The sequence below is a fragment of the Cherax quadricarinatus genome, chromosome 63, assembly GCF_038502225.1.
Source record: "Cherax quadricarinatus isolate ZL_2023a chromosome 63, ASM3850222v1, whole genome shotgun sequence".
Classification (NCBI taxonomy): Eukaryota; Metazoa; Arthropoda; class Malacostraca; order Decapoda; family Parastacidae; genus Cherax; species Cherax quadricarinatus.
The window spans coordinates 13,237,043-13,252,179 of record NC_091354.1 but is presented as its reverse complement, the minus strand read 5'-3'; the positions used below and the strand labels follow the sequence as shown (position 1 = coordinate 13,252,179).

The 15,137-nt window shown below is 47.3% G+C and overlaps 1 protein-coding gene across 1 annotated transcript in view; it reads right to left on the bottom strand.

Moving 5' to 3' along the window:
* The window catches only part of LOC128698184 (homeobox protein OTX2-like), a 265,674-nt gene that overhangs the window by 51,602 nt on the left and 198,935 nt on the right, over positions 1-15,137 (bottom strand). The window contains exon 2 of the mRNA XM_070098638.1: positions 5,087-5,338. Within this exon, the coding sequence (XP_069954739.1) occupies positions 5,087-5,192 (106 nt within the window). The 5' untranslated portion in view covers positions 5,193-5,338. The remainder of the gene's footprint in view (positions 1-5,086; positions 5,339-15,137) is intronic.

Below are 15,137 nucleotides of genomic sequence, written 5' to 3'. Positions count from 1 at the left end.
ACATGTACTATGAAGCTGGACACATGATGTGGCCACATGTACTATGATGCTGGACACATAATGTGGCCACATGTACTATGATGCTGGACACAATGTGACTACATGTACTATGATGCTGGGCACATGATGTGGCCACATGTACTATGATGCTGGACACATTATGTGGCCACATGTACTATGATGCTGGACACAATGTTGCCACATGTACTATGATGCTGGACACATGTGGCCACATGTACTATGATGCTGGACACATGATGTGGCCACATGTACTATGATGCTGGACACAATGTGGCCACGTGTACTATGATGCTGGGCACAATGTGGCCACATGTACTATGACGCTGGACACATGATGTGGCCACATGTACTATGATGCTGGACACATGATGTGGCCACATGTACTATGATGCTGGACACATGATGTGGCCACATGTACTATGATGCTGGACACAATGTGGCCACATGTACTATGATGCTGGGCACATGATGTGGCCACATGTACTATGATGCTGGACACAAGATGTGGCCACATGTACTATGATGCTGGACACAATGTGGCCACATGTACTATGATGCTGGACACATAATGTTGCCACATGTACTATGATGCTGGATACATTATGTGGCCACATGTACTATGATGCTGGACACATTTGCCACATGTACTATGATGCTGGACACATGTGGCCACATGTACTATGATGCTGGACACATGTGGCCACATGTACTATTATGCTGGACACAAGATGTGGCCACATGTGTTGTGATGCTGGACACATGTGGCCACATTTACTATGATGCTGGACACATGTGGCCACATGTACTATGATGCTGGACACATGATGTGGCCACATGTGTTATGATGCTGGACACATGTGGCCATATGTACTATGATGCTGGACACATGATGTGGCCACATGTACTATGATGCTGGACACATGATGTGGCCACATGTACTATGATGCTGGACACATGATGTGGCCACATGCGCTGTGATGCTGGACACATAATGTGGCCACATGTACTATGATGCTGGACACATGATGTGGCCACATGTACTATGATGCTGGACACATGATGTGGCCACATGCGCTGTGATGCTGGACACATAATGTGGCCACATGTACTATCCTGGTCGAGTGATAGTGAAGCAGGATAGGTAAAATAGGCAAGCAAACACTGGGACATAAAACTATTTCGGTCCTGGGACCTTAATCAAGGTCCCAGGACCTAAACGTTTTCTAATAAACATACACTAGTTTTTCCTAAACCAATTTGTCGGTATTTATTACCAAAGTTAATACCACAGAAAACGATGACACAGATTTAATTTCTGTGACACAACAGAAATAAAACATTCCAACTCTTTTTCTCATAAAATCGGAAGACGTGGTTCTCCCCACCCCAAATTTCCCTCTTCAGTTTGAATAAAATTTGGGAGCGCCTTTCTTGAACGTTCGAAGCTCCGCCTGTGAGAGTTGTGGTATTTATCCCAGCCTAATAGACCTTAATTTTGTGAAGGGGTGGATGGGGTAGCCTGTGGAAGGTCTCCGTCAGATGATCTGTAGCTTCAGTGGCGGGTCATCACAATGGCTAAGACCCGCGTCACGAAATACTTGTTTTGTATTATGACGAACTTAACCTAACCTAACCTAACCTAACCTAACCTGACCTAACCGAACCTAACCTAACCTAAATTATTCTAACCTAACCGTACGTAACGTAACCTAAGCTAACCTTATTTAACCTAACCTAACCTATCTAACCTAACCTAACCTAACCTAACCTAACCTAACCTAACCTAACCTAACCTAACCTGACCTAACCTAACCTAACCTAACCTAACCTAACCTAACCTAACCTAACCTAACCTAACCTAACCTAACCTAACCTAAATTATTCTAACCTAACCTTACGTAACGTAACCTAAGCTAACCTTATCTAACCTAACCTAACCTATCTAACCTAACCTAACCTAACCTAAATTATTCTAACCTAACCTTACGTAACGTAACCTAAGCTAACCTTATCTAACCTAACCTAACCTATCTAACCTAACCTAACCTTACCTAATCTAACCTAATCTAACCTAACCTAACTTAATCTAACCTAACCTAACCTGACCTAACTAATCTAATCTAACCTAACTTAGCCCTACGTAACCTAACCTAACCTGACCTGACCTAACAGCTAACCTTACCTAACCTAACCTAACCTATCTAACCTAACCTAACCTAACCTAACCTAACCTAACCTTACCTAATCTAACCTAACCTTACTTAATCTAACCTAACCTAACCTGACCTAACTAATCTAACCTAACCTAACTTAGCCCTACGTAACCTAACCTAACCTGACCTAACCTACCTAACCTAACCTAACCTAACTTAACCTTACGTAATCAAACCTAAGCTAACCTTACCTAACCTAACCTAACCTACCTAACCTAACCGAACCTGATCTAACCTAACCTAACCTAACCTAACCTAACCCAACCTTATCCCAGCCATCACAGGATACTGGGAATAACTTGGACAACTCTGGTTACAGGGAACCTGTTCCTAGCGTTTTAGCTTACTCTCCCAGCACCAGCAGTGAAAAAGAAGCAGAGGCAGAGGTAGTAGCACAAGAGGTAGAGGTGAGGTAGTGCACAAGGAGGTATAGCACAAGTGAGGTGGGGTAGCACAAAGAGGGGTAGAGTAGGTACAAGCAGGAGGGGTAGTAGGTGAGGGGTGGTAGCACAGAGGGGGGGGGTGGTAGGGGTAGCAGCAGAGGGTGGGGTAGGTGCAAGGTGGGGTAGTGAGGGTGGGGTGGTAGTGGCACAAGGAGGTGGGGTAGGGGGAGGTGGGAGTGGTGGACACGGAGGGTAGGTGGCACAAGAGGGGGGTGAGTGGGCGGGGGGTGATGGTGTAGGGCAGGGGTGGGGTATGGCACAAAGGAGTGAGCACGAAGGTGGCACAGAGGTGGGAGGGGTGGGGAGTACAGGTGAAGTGGTAGGGGTGTGAGTGACAGGGGTGGGAGTGAGTAGGGGTAGCACAAAGGAGAGTGGTGCAAGAGGTGGGGAGTGGCACGGGGAGGTGGAGGTGGGGGTAGTAGGCACAAGTGGGAATGGGGTAGTAGGACAGGGGTCAGTGAGTGCATGGAGAGGGGTAGTGCACAAGAGGTGGGGTAGTGACAGGGGTGGGGATAGTAGCGCAGGAGGTAGAGGGGTAGTGTGGCCTAGGGGGTGGGGTGTGGCAAGCAAGAGGTGGGGTAGGTAGTGGCACAAGGAGGTAGGGGTGGGGAGGCCTGGTAGACAAGGGGGGGTAGTGGCACAAGGAGGGAGTGGTGGGGCAGGGTGGGAGTGGCACAGTAGTGGTGGGGTGGGAGTAGTAGGCACAAGGGTGGGGGTGAGTAGCACAAGGAGGGGTGGGGGAGGTGGCACAAGGACAGGGGTGGTAGGGGTGTGCACAGGAGGTAGGAGTAAGTGATGGGAGGTACAGAGTGGTGCACAAGGGTGAGGTAGCAGGAGGTAGGGGGTGGGGCTAGGGGTGGGGAGGGGTGGAGTGCACAAGTGGGGAGAAGAGTGGCACAGGGGGGTGGGTGTAGTGGCACAGAGGGTGGAGGGGTAGTGGCACAAGGGGGGTGGCGGGAGGTGGGGTAGTGCACAAGGGTGTGGTGCACAGGGTGAGTACAGGGGTGGTGGCACAAGGAGGTGAGTAGCATGAGGGGTGGTAGCACAGGTGGGAGTAGTAGCACAAGGGGTGGGGAGTGGCAGAAGGGGTGGGATGGTGGCACAAGAAGGGTGGGGTAGTAGCACAAGGGGTGGGGTAGTAGCACAAAGGGTGGGGTGGGGTAGTGGCACAGGGGTGGGGTAGTGTACAATGGCACAGGTGGGGAGGTGGTACAAGGGGTGGGAGTGGTAGCACAAAGGGTGGGGTGGTAGGCAGGAGGTGGGATGGTAGCTGGGGTAGTGGCACAGGAGGGGTGGGGTGTGCACAAGAGGGGTGGGGTAGGTGGCACAGGGGGGGTAGTGGCACAAGGGGTGGGTAGTAGTGGAGGGTGTGGCACTGGGAGGTAGGGTGGGGTGGAGTGGGATGAGTAGACAAGGGTGGGGGTAGTAGCACAAGGGTGGGAGGGGTGGTAGCACAAGGAGGTGGGAGTAGGTAGGTACAAGGGGTGGGGTGGGGTAGGTAGGGGTGGGGTAGTACAGGGTGGGGTATGGCAGGGGTGGGGGTAGTAGGTACAGGGGTAGTAGCACAAGGAGGTACAAGGGTGGGGAGTGCACAGGTGGGGTGTGGCACAGGGGAGGTGAGTGGCAGCACAGGGGTGGGGGTAGTGGCACAAGGGTAGTAAGCACAGAGGGTGGGGTGAGTGAGCACAAGGGGGTGGGTGGTAGCACAAGAGAGGTGGGAGTAGCAACTGGGGTGGGGGTGGTAGCACAAGAGGTGAGAGTGAGTAGCACAAAATTAGTGCTGGGAGTGAGTGGCTGGGGTGAGTGGCACAGGGGTGAGTAGCTGAGGTGTAGCACAGGGTGGGGTAGTGGCACAGGGTGAGGCAGCAGCACAAGAGGGTGGGGGCAGCAGCACAGGGGTAGAGCCAGCCCAGCACAAAGGAGGGTGAGAACCAGCAGCACAAAGAGAGGGTGAGAGTGTAGCACAAGGGTGGGAGTAGTAGCACAAAGGTGGGAGTAGTGGCACCAGGGTGAGGTAGTGGCACAAAGGTGGGGTAGTAGCACAGAGGAGTGAGGTGGTAATTACAAAGGTGGGGTGTTAGCACAAGAGGGTAAGTGTAGCACAAAGGTGGGTAGTAGCACAAAGGGTGAGGCAGCCAGCACAAGGGTGGGAGGTGGTGGCACAGAGGTAGAGGCAGCAGCACAGGGGTGAGAGAGTGAGCGCTGGGGTGAGGTGGTAGCACAAGGTGGGGTGTGTGAGAGTGGCACAGGGAGGTGGGGCAGCAGCCTGAGGTAGAGGTAGTAGCACAAGAGGTAGAGGTAGTAGCACAAGAGGTAGAGGTAGTAGCACAAGAGGTAGAGGCAGCAGCTGAGAGGTGTGGGAGTAGTAGCACAAGGTGAGGCAGCAGCACAGAGGTGGGGGTGTGGCACAGGGTGGTGGCACAGAGTGGGGGCAGCAGCACAAGGGAGGTGGGAGCATCCCGGCCATGGTGAGTCCAATCCCGTTCATGGAGTACGGGGAGGACTTGAGGTACATGCCCGCGGAGCTCCCTGCTCCACAGGCACCCCCAAAGCCAGGGAACGCCAGCCTGGCACCTCACGCCCACGCCCACGCCCACAGCACGCCCACGCCCACGCCCACAGGCACCCCTGCACCGCTGGGGGCAGGTGACGCTGGCTGCCCTGTGGAAAAGAGAAAATATATTATTATCACACTCAGTATACCAAGTGTGTATCGACAAGTGCCTTTGCTGCTATTATTATTATTATTACTACTACTACTAGTACTACTACTACTACTACTACTACTACTACTACACACGCACACAGACTTGAGAAACTTGACCTGATAACACCAGAGGACAGAAGGACCAAGGGTAACAAGATTGCGACATACAAAATACTGAAAGGAATAGACAGGCTTAACAGGGCGAGTCTGAGAGGCGGGTCTCAGGTACACGAGGTCACAACTAGAAGTTAGATGCACAGTTGAATCACAAGGATGTCAGGAAATACTTATTTAACTTTAGAGTTGTCATGAAGTGGTTTGACCTATACAGCGAAGTTGTAAAGGAAAGACCCATACATAGGTTTAAGAATAGGTATGAAAGGGCTAACACAGCCAGGAGAGTTGAATCTCAGTGGTGGGAAGTGGAACAGTGGGGCCAGGAGCTGAGATTTAACCTCTGCAGCCACAAATGAGTACCAACAGGTGAGTGTAGCAATGGCAGCAGCAACAGACATAGCTATGAAAACAACAGCACCAGCATAAACAGTAACAACAATAACAACAGTAATACAAAATAACAGCATCAGCAGCAAAATCCATGTGGCATACACTGTGTATGTTATTATACTGTATGCCCACCACATGTAACCACAACCAACAACCATCAATAACCAGCCTTAAGCATAGTAATTCATCACCTGTTGCAATGAGTGCAACATTCAGGGCGACTACCAGTTGTGCTGGAGGTCTGTCAATCAGGGTGAGGAGGGGAGCCCCAGGGTAAACTACCATGTATCAAGGAGTCACACTGGTGCTCCAGTTCCTCACAAGCCTCGAGCTGGTGAAAACCATACCAGAATCTGCCCTCTGTGTTCGGAGGATCGAAAGCTTATATCTCATCGCAGTTCTCATACTTACGCTCTCTCTTATTAAACCCAATTATGGTGTTATTAGTAAAACCCGCTATATATAGTGTATATAGTTGTATATAAGCTTGTTGGGGGAAATGAATGGTTACTTAAACAACTAATATCTGGTAAATACTTTTTGCCTCATCGTGAGTGCTCTGTTGTGTTCCCGTTGGTACCTTAAACCAGGCTGTTTAATTAAAAAATGCCTGTGTTTGCTGCTACTACTACTGTTGCAGGAACAGCACTAGTAGTAGTAACAACAACAGTAGCAAGAACAGTAGTAGCAACAACAACAGCAGCAGCAACAGAAGTAGCAACAACAACAGCAAGAAGTAGTATCAATAACAATAGCAGCAGCAGTAGCAGTAGCAGCAACAAGAGTAGTAGTAGCAACAACAGCAGCAGGAACAGTAATAGCAACATCAACAACAGTTAAAGCACCTTAACATTAATAAGTAGTCAGGTGTGTGTGTGTGTGTGTGTGTGTGTGTGTTTCAGACAAGTTCAGCTTTGTAGTGCGTGTGTTGCCCACTCAGAGAACAGAGGATCGAGCCTGCACCAGTATTTACGCAGAATGACCTACGCGGGATTAGCGCTTCGCGTAAATAAATGAATTTACAATTTTTTTTGTGCTATTATACAAATTGATTTTGCCTCCTGCAACACTGCAGAGCGAGCGAGCGAGAGAGAGAGAGAGAGAGAGAGAGAGAGAGAGAGAGAGAGAGAGAGAGAGAGAGAATGTATGTGAGGGAGTGAAAGGGATTAGGGAGGTGGGTATCAATCCTGGGAAAAATGTGTGGGGGGAAGGTGGGGAGGTGCACTGTTTGATGAGAGAGAGACAGAGTGGAGAAAGGAAGGAGAGTTGAAGTACGTGATGTAGAAGGTAGAAGAAAACACACACACACACACACACACACACACACACACACACACACACACACACACACATACGCACACACACACACACACACACACACACATACGCACACACACACACACATACGCACACACACACACACATATGCACACACACACACACACACACACACACACACACACACACACACACACACACACACACACACACACACACACAACAACCCAAATACCTACTGAAAAGTGTACATGAGGTGTAAGTAGTGAGTCAGCACGTGTACACACAGTGCACTCTCCGGCAGCCATCTTGACGGTCAAGCCTGGCTAACACAAGCCTACCAACCCTCCCGACACCATTTTTATGAAGAGCTAAACCCGTTAGGGAGGGGGGGTCATAGAGACAATCAGGTTTGATCAGAGGAAAGGGTAAGTGGAGCTCCAGTTTCTTGGATCCAGAGCTGTCACTTCTCTCATGGACATTTTCAGTCCCACTGAACAAATCAGAATTCTCAGCTAATCAGATTTCAGTTATCTGATGCGTCTCTTGGCCAGTCAGACTTCAGTTATCTGATACGTCTGGGCCAATCAGACTTCGGATATCCTTTAGGTCTTAACGAATCAAACTTCGGGGGTCTATCATGTCTCCGCCAATCAGGATTCAAGTACCTGCGAAGTCTCGACCACTCAGGTTACGAGGTCTCGGGCAAGTGTGGGGGCCCTGGTGGGCCAATCAGAGGGCGGGAAGGTACCAGGTATGGAGGGGTGAGTCTTCCCCCTCCCCTCCCCCCTCACATACCTGCCAGGTGGCCACCAATTACAGAAAGGAGGAAGGGAGAGGAAGAGTAGGAGGAGGGGGTAGGGGAGAGAGATAGAGAGAGAGGGGGGCATGGGTGGTGGAGGGAGGGGGTGGGAGATGTGCGCAGGTAACCACCCCCGAAAGATCTTCACGCTGCCTCTTGGGAGAGGGGGGGAAGAGAGGGATGGGGACTGGGGGGGATCGGGATACGGGGGGGAGGAAGAGTGAAGAGAGAAGGAAGTAGACACTACCACCAACACCACTACCACAATCGCTACTACTACCACCAACACCACTACCACAATCGCTACTACGACCACAATCACCACCACCACCACCACCAACATTTGTTTTCTTTAAACTCCTTATATATATAGATAGATATATATATATATATATATATATATATATATATATATATATATATATATATATATATGCAATGAATTCGCGAGAGCATGCGAAATATACACAAACACTGATCTCTGGCTGAAGGAGACTCGAACCTACGAACCTTGGGACAAGGTATGCAGTGCTTTACCAGTCTACCCACACTGGACAATACCTTGACGTGTAGCATGCGCTACACGTTTGATCCAAGGCAGCCAGCTTTCAGGGAGAAGGCTTACAGCTTTTCATCTCATCCCCTGCATGCATCAGCCTTACTAGAGATTTGAACAATGCAATGAATTCGCGAGAGCATGCGAAATATACACAAACACTGATCTCTGGCTGAAGGAGATTCGAACCTAAGAACCTAGGTTCTTCTATAGTTATTAAGTCTGATATAGGTGAGGTGAGGTTATATTAAATACGTTTAACTACGCTAATAAAACGACAAGGTTACTTTGTGATGGTACTAAACTTACTCGTATAAAACATGAAGTGTTTGCTAGTCTTGTTTTAAATATGGGAATTTAGCTCAACAAGTATTAAAGGAAATCAAAAAACATGACGATACTTTGACCAAAGAACTGTATTCGGAAGTACAATACAAACATTATCTCTCAGTCCACAGCAGGATTCGAACCTTCATACTGTACATCAAAGCTAGCAGTACTTTATACACAAAACCCAGGATAAACTACTGCGCACTTTGACTCAGAGTTTGCAGGTTCGAATCCTGCTGTGGACAGATAGATAATGTTTGTAAATAATTTCGTCCGTCTGCGAGTTGTTAATCATTACAAAATCTCTTTCGGAAGCATGTGTTACTGGTTATATATCAGGAATTATCTATGGTTTGCCAAAAGTCCATGAAACTGGTTATACTTTACGGCCTATTCTATATACTATAGGCCTATAGGCAGGTTGAACTACAAGTTAGTTAAGTTTGCGATTCCTGTTCTTGATTCTATTACCACTAATTAATTCACTTACTAAGATGCTTTCTCCTTTATGAAGGAGATGAACTAGTTTTAAAACTGTGAACCGTGTTATGGCCACGAGATCCTTGTGAACCGTGTTATGGCCACGAGATCCTTGTGAACCGTGTTATGGCCACGAGATCCTTGTGAACCGTGTTATGGCCACGAGATCCTTGTGAACCGTGTTATGGCCACGAGATCCTTGTGAACCGTGTTATGGCCACGAGATCCTTGTGAACCGTGTTATGGCCACGAGGTCCTTGTGAACCGTGTTATGGCCACGAGATCCTTGTGAACCGTGTTATGGCCACGAGATCCTTGTGAACCGTGTTATGGCCACGAGATCCTTGTGAACCGTGTTATGGCCACGAGATCCTTGTGAACCGTGTTATGGCCACGAGATCCTTGTGAACCGTGTTATGGCCACGAGATCCTTGTGAACCGTGTTATGGCCACGAGATCCTTGTGAACCGTGTTATGGCCACGAGATCCTTGTGAACCGTGTTATGGCCACGAGATCCTTGTGAACCGTGTTATGGCCACGAGGTCCTTGTGAACCGTGTTATGGCCACGAGATCCTTGTGAACCGTGTTATGGCCACGAGATCCTTGTGAACCGTGTTCTGGCCACGAGGTCCATGTGAACCGTGTTATGGCCACAAGATCCTTGTGAACCGTGTTATGGCCACAAGATCCTTGTGAACCGTGTTATGGCCACGAGATCCTTGTGAACAGTGTTATGATCACGAGATCCTTGTGAACCGTGTTATGGCCACGAGATCCTTGTGAACCGTGTTATGGCCACGAGATCCTTGTGAACCGTGTTATGGCCACGAGATCCTTGTGAACCGTGTTATGGCCACAAGATCCTTGTGAACCGTGTTATGGCCACGAGATCCTTGTGAACCGTGTTATGGCCACGAGATCCTTGTGAACCGTGTTATGGCCACGAGGTCCTTGTGTACCGTGTTATGGCCACGAGGTCCTTGTGAACCGTGTTATGGCCACGAGAGCCTTGTGAACCGTGTTATGGCCACGAGAGCCTTGTGAACCGTGTTATGGCCACGAGATCCTTGTGAGCCGTGTTATGGCCACGAGAGCCTTGTGAACCGTGTTATGGCCACGAGATCCTTGTGAACCGTGTTATGGCCACGAGATCCTTGTGAACCGTGTTATGGCCACGAGATCCTTGTGAACCGTGTTATGGCCACAAGGTCCTTGTGAACCGTGTTATGGCCACGAGGTCCTTGTGAACCGTGTTATGGCCACGAGATCCTTGTGAACCGTGTTATGGCCACGAGATCCTTGTGAACCGTGTTAAGGCCACGAGATCCTTGTGAACCGTGTTATGGCCACGAGATCCTTGTGAACCGTGTTATGGCCACGAGATCCTTGTGAACCGTGTTATGGCCACGAGATCCTTGTGAACCGTGTTATGACCACGAGATCCTTGTGAACCGTGTTATGGCCACGAGATCCTTGTGAACCGTGTTATGGCCACAAGGTCATTGTGAACCGTGTTATGGCCACGAGATCCTTGTGAACCGTGTTATGGCCACGAGATCCTTGTGAACCGTGTTATGGCCACGAGATCCTTGTGAACCGTGTTATGGCCACGAGATCCTTGTGAACCGTGTTATGGCCACGAGATCCTTGTGAACCGTCTTATGGCCACGAGATCCTTGTGAACCGTGTTATGGCCACGAGATCCTTGTGAACCGTGTTATGGCCATAAGGTCCTTGTGAACCGTGTTATGGCCACGAGATCCTTGTGAACCGTGTTATGGCCACAAGGTCCTTGTGAACCGTGTTATGGCCACGAGATCCTTGTGAACCGTGTTATGGCCACGAGATCCTTGTGAACCGTGTTATGGCCACGAGATCCTTGTGAACCGTGTTATGGCCACGAGATCCTTGTGAACCGTGTTATGGCCACAAGGTCCTTGTGAACCGTGTTATGGCCACAAGGTCCTTGTGAACCGTGTTATGGCCACGAGATCCTTGTGAACCGTGTTATGGCCACGAGATCCTTGTGAACCGTGTTATGGCCACGAGGTCCTTGTGAACCGTGTTATGGCCACGAGATCCTTGTGAACCGTGTTATGGCCACAAGATCCTTGTGAACCGTGTTATGGCCACGAGATCCTTGTGAACCGTGTTATGGCCACGAGATCCTTGTGAACCGTGTTATGGCCACGAGGTCCTTGTGAACCGTGTTATGGCCACGAGATTCTCTACAACACAGACTTTCTCTCCCACAGCTTCCTTCGGACCACGAACGACACCACAAGTGCAAAGGAACATAGAAGGCAAAGAATGTTGGCAGTAAAGATACCAGTGTTGGCAGTAAAGATACCAGTGTTGGCAGTAAAGATACCAGTGTTGGCAGTAAAGATACCAGTGTTGGCAGTAAAGATACCAGTGTTGGCAGTAAAGATACCAGTGTTGGCAGTAAAGATGCCAGTGTTGGCAGTAAAGATGCCAGTGTTGGCAGTAAAGATGCCAGTGTTGGCAGTAAAGATACCAGTGTTGGCAGTAAAGATACCAGTGTTGGCAGTAAAGATGCCAGTGTTGGCAGTAAAGATGCCAGTGTTGGCAGTAAAGATGCCAGTGTTGGCAGTAAAGATGCCAGTGTTGGCAGTAAAGATACCAGTGTTGGCAGTAAAGATACCAGTGTTGGCAGTAAAGATACCAGTGTTGGCAGTAAAGATGCCAGTGTTGGCAGTAAAGATACCAGTGTTGGCAGTAAAGATACCAGTGTTGGTAGTAAAGATACCAGTGTTGGCAGTAAAGATGCCAGTGTTGGCAGTAAAGATGCCAGTGTTGGCAGTAAAGATACCAGTGTTGGCAGTAAAGATACCAGTGTTGGCAGTAAAGATGCCAGTGTTGGCAGTAAAGATGCCAGTGTTGGCAGTAAAGATACCAGTGTTGGCAGTAAAGATACTAGTGTTGGCAGTAAAGATGCCAGTGTTGGCAGTAAAGATGCCAGTGTTGGCAGTAAAGATGCCAGTGTTGGCAGTAAAGATACCAGTGTTGGCAGTAAAGATACCAGTGTTGGCAGTAAAGATACCAGTGTTGGCAGTAAAGATGCCAGTGTTGGCAGTAAAGATACCAGTGTTGGCAGTAAAGATACCAGTGTTGGCAGTAAAGATACCAGTGTTGGCAGTAAAGATGCCAGTGTTGGCAGTAAAGATGCCAGTGTTGGCAGTAAAGATACCAGTGTTGGCAGTAAAGATACCAGTGTTGGCAGTAAAGATGCCAGTGTTGGCAGTAAAGATACCAGTGTTGGCAGTAAAGATGCCAGTGTTGGCAGTAAAGATGCCAGTGTTGGCAGTAAAGATGCCAGTGTTGGCAGTAAAGATGCCAGTGTTGGCAGTAAAGATACCAGTGTTGGCAGTAAAGATACCAGTGTTGGCAGTAAAGATACCAGTGTTGGCAGTAAAGATACCAGTGTTGGTAGTAAAGATACCAGTGTTGGCAGTAAAGATGCCAGTGTTGGCAGTAAAGATGCCAGTGTTGGCAGTAAAGATGCCAGTGTTGGCAGTAAAGATGCCAGTGTTGGCAGTAAAGATACCAGTGTTGGCAGTAAAGATACCAGTGTTGCCAGTAAAGATGCCAGTGTTGGCAGTAAAGATACCAGTGTTGGCAGTAAAGATACCAGTGTTGGCAGTAAAGATGCCAGTGTTGGCAGTAAAGATGCCAGTGTTGGCAGTAAAGATACCAGTGTTGGCAGTAAAGATACCAGTGTTGGCAGTAAAGATACCAGTGTTGGCAGTAAAGATACCAGTGTTGGTAGTAAAGATACCAGTGTTGGCAGTAAAGATGCCAGTGTTGGCAGTAAAGATGCCAGTGTTGGCAGTAAAGATGCCAGTGTTGGCAGTAAAGATACCAGTGTTGGCAGTAAAGATACCAGTGTTTGCAGTAAAGATACCAGTGTTGGCAGTAAAGATGCCAGTGTTGGCAGTAAAGATACCAGTGTTGGCAGTAAAGATACCAGTGTTGGCAGTAAAGATGCCAGTGTTGGCAGTAAAGATGCCAGTGTTGGCAGTAAAGATGCCAGTGTTGGCAGTAAAGATACCAGTGTTGGCAGTAGAGATACCAGTGTTGGCAGTAGAGATACCAGTGTTGGCAGTAAAGATACCAGTGTTGGCAGTAAAGATACCAGTGTTGGCAGTAAAGATACCAGTGTTGGCAGTAAAGATACCAGTGTTGGCAGTAAAGATACCAGTGTTGGCAGTAAAGATGCCAGTATTGGCAGTAAAGATACCAGTGTTGGCAGTAAAGATACCAGTGTTGGCAGTAAAGATGCCAGTGTTGGCAGTAAAGATACCAGTGTTGGCAGTAAAGATGCCAGTGTTGGCAGTAAAGATACCAGTGTTGGCAGTAAAGATACCAGTGTTGGCAGTAAAGATACCAGTGTTGGCAGTAAAGATACCAGTGTTGGCAGTAAAGATACCAGTGTTGGCAGTAAAGATACCAGTGTTGGCAGTAAAGATACCAGTGCTGAACGTGTGCCTCACTCATCACCAACATTGTCGAGATATCAACAAGTTGAACAGTAAGTCGCTTAATACTAATAATAATCCACTAGACAAGGCTATTGATAAGTGTTGCCAGAGTGTTTACATCAGGTCTGTTGTTGGAACTCCAAGCAAATGAGATAATTTCTGCATTTTGCTGCCCAAGATTGCTTGCTTTTGTTTAATAATCATGTAGACGATGGTGTAGACTTGAGAACCATATCTTAGTCTATTTTCACCAATGTATTTTAATGGTATGAAAAAAATACATGAATGATAGGCCTTTGTATTTTAAATTGCTTGTTTATTATCGTTAATATGTTGGCGATTACCTTTTGAGTTTCAAGTCTTCTGAATATAATCTTTATTCTTCGTAACTTCAGCTCTAAGTAACATAATATTGGGTTAACGTTGGAAACACATTCCATTCTTTGATATATTTGCTGACAGTAAAAACCTTCCTTTGGGGGAACTGTGTATTAAATTTCCTTTAAATCCTATTAAATACAAACGTAATTTAGTTCTTAAACTTTTCGCGCATGTCGTATTTGCTCCAACTTTTTCATAATGCACTTAGAACTGGAAATTCTTGGATAGTTTTACCTCTATTTTATCTAATAATGATCTTCCTTTGAAGTTTATTGACACACACACGTTTTTTTTTAAGATGGTTTTTAAGTTTAATCATAAGAATATATATATATATATATATATATATATATATATATATATATATATATATATATATATATATATATATATATATATATATATATATATATATGTGCAAATGTACATTCATATTCGTATACATACATACACATGATTGGATTGCATTTTCTTAGACTGCAAGAAGGTATTTGATACTGTACCCTACAGGAGACCTGGCCAAATATTAAGTTGCAAGCATGAATATCAGGGAGCGTCCTGCAAGTGGATTAAAGAGAATCTTAGAAAACGGGAGCAAAGAGTAACTGTCAGGGAAGAGACATCAGAATAGGAAGACTTAACAGTGTTCCCCAAGGGTCTGTATTAGAGCCAGTGCTGTTTCTGGTTTATGTGACGGACATACCAGATGGGAATGATTCGAATATATTCCCGTTTACTGATGATGCAAAACTGACTAGGAGAATGAACCAAACGAGGACTGGGAAACTCTCAAAAAATATCTTGAGAAACTGCAAGATTGGTCAGATAAGTGTTTGTTTGAATTTAACCCCAGCAGTTATAAGGTTATGAAGGTTGGGGAAGGAGCACCATGACCAGAAACTGGGTATGACCCAA